This window comes from Vipera berus (genome assembly GCF_964194415.1).
Source record: "Vipera berus genome assembly, chromosome: W".
Taxonomy (NCBI): Eukaryota; Metazoa; Chordata; class Lepidosauria; order Squamata; family Viperidae; genus Vipera; species Vipera berus.
Window position 1 is genome coordinate 35,264,212 of NC_138210.1, and position 10,179 is coordinate 35,274,390.

Genomic DNA, 10,179 nt, shown 5'->3' on the forward strand with positions numbered 1-10,179 from the left:
GCCCCTCAGGTCAGAAGGCATCCAATATGCTACTGGGGAAGAGCAGAGGGCTAGTACTAGTAGCGCCAGAAAGAATGAAGTGACTGGGCCAAAGCCGAAAGGACGCTCAGCTGTGGATGTATCTGGTGGTGAAAGGAAAGTCCGATGCTGTAAAGATTTTTTCTCCATAGGAACCTGGAATGTAAGATCCATGAATCAAGAAAAGCTGGACGTGGTCAAACAAGAGATGACAAGACTGAACATCGACATCTTAGGAATCAGCGAACTAAAATGGACAGGAATGGGTGAATTTAATTCAGATAACCATCAGGTATACTACTGCGGGCAAGAATCCCTCAGAAGAAATGGAGTAGCCTTCATAGTCAATAAAAGAGTAGGAAAAGCAATACTGGGATACTGTTGTGATTCAGGGTCAGCCTGTGGGTTCGGCAGTTGGGTAGGACGACTCAGAGGAGGAGGAGGGGGGTGTTGAAGACCTTGCTGAGGGGGTTGAAGATCTTGCTGATGAGAGCCCTCAGCCAGGCCCCTCCCACTTGGTCACTCAGGCCCCTCCCACTTGGTCACCACGGAGGGAAGCCACACCCCCAATTGTTGCAGAACAACAATTCAAAATAATATTTTTGTGGTGGAGTATGGATCTGTCCCAACTTACTGAGAATATAGTAAATGAGGCAATCTATACAGTTTTTCTGTTTCTTTGGGGGAGCAGGGAGGTCATCTTAAATTTAGGTGCATGTCATATTGTTGAAAAGTAAGCTATAAAGTAATAAAATTTTAAAAATTGCAGTAAGTGCGTTCTTAAGCAAAAATGAATAACCATATTCAACTGAACACAGGCAAAACGGAGTGTCTGTGGATGCAAGGGACCACTGGATCCAGTTGTTTATCATCATTAACTCTGGATGAGTTTGCATACCCCAGACAGATCCAGTGTGCAACTTGGGGGTTCTCCTGGACTCACAACTCCTGCTCAAAGAGCAGGTGGCAGCCGTGGCTAGGAGGGCCTTTGGGCAACTTCACATTGTGTACCAGTTGTGCCCTTACCTAGACCCTGAAGCCCTGCGCATGGTCACTCATGCTCTAGTTATCTCTCAGATGGATTACTACAATGCATTCATACATGGAGCTACTCTTGAAGTGTATTCAGAAGCTGCAGCTGATACAGAATGCAGTGGTGTGCACAGTACTTGGAGTTCCTAGGGCTGAGCATATAACACCATTAATGCTCAAGCTGCATTGGTTACCAGTTTGCTTCCAGATCCAATTCAAGGCATAGGTTGTTACCTTTAAAGCCCTACATGGAATGGGTCCAAGGTGTATGAGGAGCCATCTGTCCCCAATGGGACAAGCCCATCCCACTTGTGCCATGGAAGAGGCCTACTACGGATTCTGTCTGCTAAGGAATTGAAACAGGCAGGGTCAAGGAGAAGAGCCTTTTCCACTGTGGCCCCTTCCCTATGGAACATTCTAACCACGGAGGTGAGAACTGCCCCCTCCCATTTGGCTTTCCAGAAGGTTATTAAAACCTGGCTTTGCTGATTGGCCAGGTGCCCTGAGGGGGGCACTCATCACTGGAGGTGGCTGACAGGATAAGAAGACCTCATCCCTGTCCCATCCATCTCATAGCTTGCTTAGTTTTGGTTTTAGAACAGTTTTTACAACATTCTAATCTGTGTAGTTTTTAATGTTTTAATATTTTAATGATTTTTTCTTGTTTTTAAGTCACCCAGAGTCACCTTGCGGGGGAGATGGATAGCGTAAAAGTTAAATACATACATACATACATAAAAATATGTTTTTTCCCTTAGCTCCAGCGACGTCATGAGCAAATGAAAAAGAATTTGGAGGCCCAACACAAAGAACTGGAGGAAAAACGGCACCAATTTGAAGATGAAAAGGCAATCTGGGAAGGTCAACAACGCATTTTGGAACAACAGAATTCTTCAAGGTACTTTTCTGGGTCTTTCTGATGGTGTGATTTTGAATTATACAAATAGCATCTATTCCACAGAGCAGTGTCTTGTTCTACATGCTTACAGTCCTATTTGCATAGACCAAAATTGCCTGACCAAAACTTGGAATGTATCTTAAGAATTGTCTGTGCTTATTTTGGCTGGCACACACAGGATTGTATACATGTGGGCCATAATTCAAGTGTGCTTTTTTTAAAACATATTTGCACCCTCTCATGAAGTAGATATATTTGAACTTGCTTAAAAAATAATAAAGTTATCTGATTAAAACTACTCTTAACAAAGATGGATTTTTTCCTGATTAAAAACTCCGTCTTCTCTCATTCTCTTTTCATTCACATTTCAAATTCTATCTTTTTTCTTATATATGCCTGAAATTGCCACCCCTTTTCTAGTAAGCCATATCTTCTCACATATTCTTTCTTTTCTTTAATACAAGTTTTATTGATTTTTTAGTTTTACATCCAGGTATTTATGAAGCAATACAGTGGTTGGGTAGTTAAAAGTAGACAATAGTAAAGTCATTTGTAGATAAGTCAAGTTACATCAACAAGAATTCCCTCTCCAATTCCCTTAGTTATGATAGCATAGTCAAATTAATCAAAATAACACATTTCTAATTATAACACAATCAATTAAAACTATTTTCAATATATTTTCACATATACATATCCATGTCCTGTTTTTACCTTTTACCTAATTGGAATAAGATATTCCGAACTAGCCTATAATATATAAAAGAAAACTTAATTTTCAGGTAGCCCACATTTCCCCATTTCATTATATAGTAATTATCCTGTCTAAAATACATATATTGTTTATTTCAGTGCATTCTTATGTTATGAAAATTTATTCTATTTAACATCTTAATAGTTCACTAATTATTGAGAAAATATCTTTTGTTGTATCCTTCCAAATTCTGTAATATACAGGTGAAACTCGAAAAATTAGAATATCGTGCAAAAGTTCATTTATTTCAGTAATGCAACTTAAAAGGGGAAACTAAGATATGAGATAGAAACTAATATATAAAGCTCGTCTGTGGAAGGAAGCATGAAGTGCTCCAAAATCTCCTGGTAGACGGCTGCGTTGACCCTGGACTTAATGAAGCACAGTGGACCAACACCAGCAGATGACCTGGTCTGTTGCTCAGTGGTCCAAAGTCCTCTTTTCTGATGAGAGCAACTTTTGCATCTCATTTGGAAACCAAGGACCTAGAGTCTGGAGGAAGAATGGAGAGGCACACACTGCAAGATGCTTGAAGTCCAGTGTGAAGTTTCCACAGTCTGTGTTGATTTGGGGAGCCATGTCATCTGCTGGTGTTGGTCCACTGTGCTTCATTAAGTCCAGGGTCAACGCAGCCGTCTACCAGGAGATTTTGGAGCACTTCATGCTTCCTTCCGCAGACGAGCTTTATGGGGATGCTGACTTCATTTTCCAGCAGGACTTGGCACCTGCCCACACTGCCAAAAGCACCAAAAGCTGGTTCAATGACCGTGGGATTACTTGTGCTTGATTGGCCAGCAAACTCGCCTGACCTGAACCCCATAGAGAATCTATGGGGCATTGCCAAGAGAAAGATGAGAGACATGAGACCGAACAATGCAGAAGAGCTGAAGGCCGCTATTGAAGCATTCTGGTCTTCCATAACACCTCAGCAGTGCCACAGGCTGATAGCTTCCATGCCACGCTGCATTGAGGCAGTAATTGCTGCAAAAGGGGCCCAAACCAAGTACTGAGTATATATGCATACTTATACTTTTCACAGGTCCGATATTTTTCTATGTACACTCCTTGTTTTATTGATTGCATGTAATATTCTAATTTTCTGAGATTGTGGATTTGAGGTTTTCATGAGCTGTACACCATAATCATCACAATTATGACAAATCACGGCTTGAACTATCTTACTTTGCATGTAATGAGTCTATCTCATATATTAGTTTCCCCTTTTAAGTTGCATTACTGAAATAAATGAACTTTTGCACGATATTCTAATTTTTCGAGTTTCACCTGTAAGTAATTCTAATAGCTAACTTTCCTTTCCTTTAAAGGTCTAAAAGTTAAGTATAAAATCAATGTGTATCTTTTAAAGATTCCCCTTAGCCCATTAAGAATTTTTTTTTAGCTCTATCATTATAACAAATATATTCTATTATTTAACATCTTAGTAGTTCATCCATTTTTAAAATAATATCTTTTATTAGATCATTGCAAATTCTATAATATAATTCAAAGTTATGTTCTGATAGCTAACCTATTTCATTATATAGCAATTATCATATCTGAAATACATACATATGCTATTTGTCATGCTTACAATTCATCTGTAGTTAAGAAAGTATGTTTTATTATTTATAGCTAATTTTCATTCCCTTAAAAATCTGGATCCTAAATATAGACTCAGTTTATATCTTTTAACAGTTGAGAGAAAAATTTAAGCTTTATTATTGCAAGTCCTAACACTTACAACTGAAAAAGAGGAAAAATTCATTTAAATCTAATTCTAGCTTTCTTTTTGTGCCAGGCAGCCTTCCATATCATTGCCTTTAGCTTCTCAAATGTGTCTCCCTTTCTTCCTACGCACATTGTTTGAATCCGGGGAGACCATCCAGTTATCAATTTTTCATAGAGAGTGACCCCTTTGTAGTCATTAAATTTTCGTTCCAGTAAATCCAATCTCCATGTTTGGCGTGGTGCAGTTGTTCTTAGTTCACTCTGGTCTTCTTCTTTCAAATCCATCTGGCTTAGGTAAGAGGTCATGTCTGGTGTTGTAATTATTGTTTGGTTGGTTGAAGTTTTGGTATACTGTATTTGAAGGCCTTTGGCATCCTCCATCTTAGTATTGCTTTCTTCAGCTTCTGTTGCTTGTTGAATTGTAGGTTTTATAGTTGAAATCAAAGTTTGGGCTTCAAGGCTCTCAGTAAATTGTACTTGTTGTACTTTAAAGTCCCCTGTTTTATGGTTAAGTTCCTCATCCTCTGTTCGTTTTTGGATTGTCAGTTCATCAGTTGAAGTAAGAGTCTCATTTGGTGAGTTTGTGCTATCAAATTTGTCTTTAAGTCTGGCTTTTATTTCTGCAGTCATTGCCAAAATTGTATCAAGTATGAGTTTATAGTCAAGTGGTGGGATATATTCTTCCATTTCTTTAATATTTTACAGATAGGCCTTTAGTGGAGGCTATTTTAATAAAAGTCAATAAATGTCCACCTCCACTATTCCTAAAGGTTGTTTTCCGTGCCAGGTGTTCCCAATTTTTATCTTTAAAGATAATGTCAAGGACAAATCTGTTAGAGCCAGGTCTCAGAGTAAAAAAAAGGTTTACTTGCTATACCAGGTTTCACCACAGGATGTCCTTAATAGCATCTACAATCCTTTTACAGAGTAATATAAGTCTTTTATCCAATTAATTCATTTTTAGTAGTAAATAGGGTAGTAGGTCCCCGTAAAAACAGACAATAAAAACTTTTTAGTGGCCCAAAAATTTTAGAGGTACAGATAAAGTTGCTTAGTTATTTAGCTTAGTCATTTGATTTCTTTTGAGGCTTTAAGGTTGTAAATCCCCAAGTAAGCAGTCGCCGAATTTTCAAGAAGGGGGGAAAAGATTTTCAAGAAAGTCCCACAGGAAAGTAATTAGGGAAGTAAGAAGGGTAAGGTCTCACCCAAATCCTCCAGATTGCTTCATTGTGCTTGATAGTGATTTTGGCTTTTGGCAGGGAACGGGACAGAGGAGTAACTCCAGATCAAACGGAGGGCTGCCGCCCTTCCGCAATCGCAAAGAGATAGCCTCCTTATGGTGGTCGCCCCTCCAGGGCGACTTTTAACCCTTTGCAGGGTCCTCCGAGGAGGAAAGACCGGACGGCAGGGAGAGAGCTTCTCCCGGTATGTCCGCCAGCATCACACGCACAAACTGGAAGCTCTCACATATTCTTTCTTCAGACTTGTCTCCCTAATTCAAGATTTTTAACCTATCCATATATAGCTTTTTATGTTTCCTTGCTATCTTATTTATATAATTCATGGTCATCCTTTTTTATCTTATAACTATTATTCTTAACAGTCTGTACCTTTATAAACTAGCAGGGAAAACTGTATCACATCACACATGATATTTACTAAATGTTCAGTACTGATAAAAGTTAGCATTTCATGATGTTTTGGATGTGCTTTTAATAATTATAGTAAAGCTTTATACAGATTGAGCTAGTTTCCCATGTTGTTTTTATAAAATAGGTACATAGTCTCCATGTTGATTGAATTTGGTGTTTTAGCCATTGCAATTCTAGGTTCCATTTTGTACAGAAGTATCAATAATGTACTAAAGATTTAAATAAAAGTGTATTCTATTGCATGATGTTAATATGTTAGCACAATAATGTCTGGTTTCATAACAATCTAAAAATCTCATGTGAGAAGGAAGGGTAAAGGAATGAGTTTGATTAGATATAATTTGTCATAATAATATGAAGAGAACAGTGATTATGATATATGCTGTGTCTAACTATATCTGTCTGATTTTTCCCCCTCCAGAACTTTGGAAAAAAACAAAAAGAAAGGGAAGATATTTTAAATGTATTTACAAACCACCAGTTATGTATTAATTGCCAATATTCCAGCCTTGAACATCAGTGTGTCTTGGATCTGTTTGACCAATCCTCCACCAATTGTATCCATATGTTTGGATTTAACAGAATGACAAATGTTTGTGTTGATTTTGATAACAGTTGAGAATGCCTTGAATTTTTTGGGATGTTGTAAACTTAGAAAAACAGTTCTAAGTACTGTTTCTTTAAACAAAATACAAAAAAAGAACAAATCATTTTAATGTAAAAACATTTTACAGTTGTACAATCATATTCTAGTGGTTTGATTTGATTTTAGAATATTCCAATATAGAAGGACTTTGGAAGGAAAGATACATTGCCATAATATAATATGAACTATGCTTCTAGTATTAAAAGTTCAATTCAGTGTATCATATATTATAATGTAATTTAGTCTAACACAGTTGACACTATTTTTGACACTTCCATTGTTTTTAAAAGTAGACATGGAAAGACAAACATATAGGCTTATGGGGCACCTAAAAGCTTTTTATAACAATCCTTTTTTTAATTCATTAAATTTATGCTATCCTCATTAATAATCCCTTTAGTCCAATTAATTTCACTACTGCTTCATTTTTGTAATAACATATAATTTAGATATATTACCATATATTGGCCCTGCTAAATAGAATGTAGTTTCTTTCATGTGATAGGGACCAGTGAACAAAACCTTTCCTTTAATTCTTCTTTTACATTTTTATGGTAAGTAGCAGGAAAATGCATTTATAGGTCATTTCTAGAAAACAGTGTGGTTTAACTACCAACCCGTTTCTGCCTGTGTGAAGTCAGTCTTCTAGAAATGAGAATCATAGCCTTTTGAGAAAAGTCAACATTTTACATTTAGCTGTATTCATATATTGCATTTCTGTATTTTTGTTTGTATTGTAAAAAAATCACATAATAAACAATGTTGTGATGTAATATACTTGAGTATGAAGGATTATGTTAGTTGAAAAACCATATCCTTAAATAAAAAGTCTTCTGTTAAATTTAAATGAAATTATTTTAAATACTATTTTACCTGGCATTTATCTGCTATTGACTAGAAAATGCAGTCTACCTTGCAGCCAATTGTGAAATCTCTAGGTAAATCTTTTCTATATCCACTTTTATATAAGTCAGTGTACTAAGTGATTATTGCCAAGTAATTATTTTTTTTATTAAAGAGTTTTACAAAAACAATATTTTACAATATATCCCCAAATCCCCCCCACCCCAAACCCCCCCACTTCCCCCCCACTTCCCAGAGCTAAATACAGGATTATAGTTATAATAATCATATTCTAAATAAAAATTATGCATAATATACAATTAACCAAATTCATAATGTGCTTTAACTCCCCTTTAACATAAATACATACAAAGTACCAACACTAAGATCAATAACAATATCCCTCTAAAATCTACTCATAAGCTAAATGGAACTTTTTAGTCCCATATTTATTCTGAATATAATCTATCCATCTCCTCCAAACTGAAATATATCTTTCCTGTGAATGATCTTTCAAGTAAGCAGAAATCTTAGACATTTCTGCAAGATTCGAAACTTTAAACACCCATTCTTCTATAGTAGGCAAACTATCCTTCTTCCAATATTGTCCCACCAGTAACCGTGCTGCTCTTATCATATTCAACATCAAATTGGTTTCTTTAACATCACAATCTATACCCAATAAAAACAATTGCGGAGAAAACTTTATCTTTCTCTTAAAAATCTTTTGAATGTTCCACCAAATTTTAATCCAAAAAGCTTTTATATTTCTACAAGTCCACCACATATGAAAATAGGTGGCTTCTAAACTACCACATCTCCAACATTTAGACTGTAAGTTAGGGTATCCACTTTTATATAAGTCAGTGTACTAAGTGATTATTGCCAAGTAATTATTGATGAAATTACTCTATTTGGCATAATTCTGGAAACAATGTTAAAGGAATAACTAAAATTACAAATTATCTTAAAATATAACAGACACATCTTATGTTAGAGAGGATATATATATATATATATATATATATATATATATATATATATATATATATATATATATATATATATATATATATATATATATATATATATATATATATATATATATATATATATATATATATATATATATATATATATATATATATATATATATATATATATATATATATATATATATATATATATATATATATATATATATATATATATATATATATATATATATATATACATACATACATACATACATATATACATATATACATATATACATATATACATATATACATATATACATATATATATATATATATATATATATATATATATATGTGTGTGTGTGTGTGTGTGTGTGTGTGTGTGTGTGTAAATTACTAACAAAGAATTAAAGGGAAACTGAGATGCATTTCTGACTCCTTAGTCGTCATCAGTCAGCTATACCCTTCTGAGATTCGAACCTGGGCTGATTGCATACAAGGCAGTGTTATTTGCCTCTAAGCCTACACTGCCTTGTATGCAATCAGCCCAGGTTCGAATCTCAGAAGGGTATAGCTGACTGATGACGACTAAGGAGTCAGAAATGCATCTCAGTTTCCCTTTAATTCTTTGTTAGTAATTTACACAAATATATGAATTGTCCGGTGTGACTACTGCCTGTTTGATAGCCTTCAAGATAGGCTGAAAACAGGAAATAAAGATTTGCCCCATGTTTGGGGCCTAGCAAGGTAATCTAAATAGTTAACATTTGAAATATATATATATATATATATATATATATATTTGGTCATTCGGGTTTTTTCCCGCGTGGAATCCCATCCGTCATCCTGCATGTGGTAGTGGCTGTTTGTTCCTCTTTTTTAAACTGCCAGAGGGGGTGTGTTCTGTGGGTGGAGGTGTGCTCTGATTGGGTGGGGGATTAGATGTGTTCTGATTGGATGGGAGTATGTTTTGAATGGTGGGTGTGTTCTGATTGGGTGGGGGTGTGTTTTGAGTGGATGGGCTGGTCTCAGTTGCCAGCCTTAGACCTGAGCTGGTGAGTTGTGCTGCTTTTGTTCAGCTTCATGTTTGTGGTGGTGCCATGTTTTTATAGTGGGTGTCAGTTTGCTTATTGTGTGGTTTGGAGGGGTTTAAAGTGGCTGATGTTGCAGCTGTAGTTAGGTTTCTGTTTTGTGGTTGTGCGTCGTTATCATTGTGGGTTCGGATTTGCTTTTTGAATGGTTGTGTGGTGGTGATGTCATGTGATGTTATCATGAGTTTGAGTCTGGTATCATTCTTGGTGGTTGGGACTCATCTGTCAATCAAGGCGGGTTTCCAAATGGCTGGTAGGCGAGAGGTATCATCTCGTTTGTTCATGCTGTGGGGGCGTTTTTCTATCTCAATGGCTTCTCTGATTATTCTGTTGTTAAAATGTTCGATTTTGGCGATAGTTTTGGTTTTTTTAAAATCAATTTCATGTCCCGTGGCTTCAAAGTGTTGGACCAGGGATGAAGTTTGTTCTCCCTTTCTGAGTGAGTTTTTGTGCTCTTCAATGCGTGCACTTATTCTTCTGTTGGTCTGTCCGATGTATGTGGTGGGGCAGGTGGGGCATGGGATTTCGTATACTCCT

General features: G+C 36.0%; 1 protein-coding gene across 1 annotated transcript in view; it reads left to right on the plus strand.

Annotated features, from left to right (window-relative positions):
- Nucleotides 1-7,501, plus strand: part of LOC308676566 (septin-7-like) — a 213,133-nt gene extending 205,632 nt beyond the window's left edge. The window contains exons 12-13 of the mRNA XM_081342443.1: nt 1,809-1,948; nt 6,504-7,501. Of these exons, the coding sequence (XP_081198569.1) occupies nt 1,809-1,948; nt 6,504-6,543 (180 nt within the window). The 3' untranslated portion in view covers nt 6,544-7,501. The remainder of the gene's footprint in view (nt 1-1,808; nt 1,949-6,503) is intronic.
- Nucleotides 7,502-10,179: the final 2,678 nt, after the last annotated feature.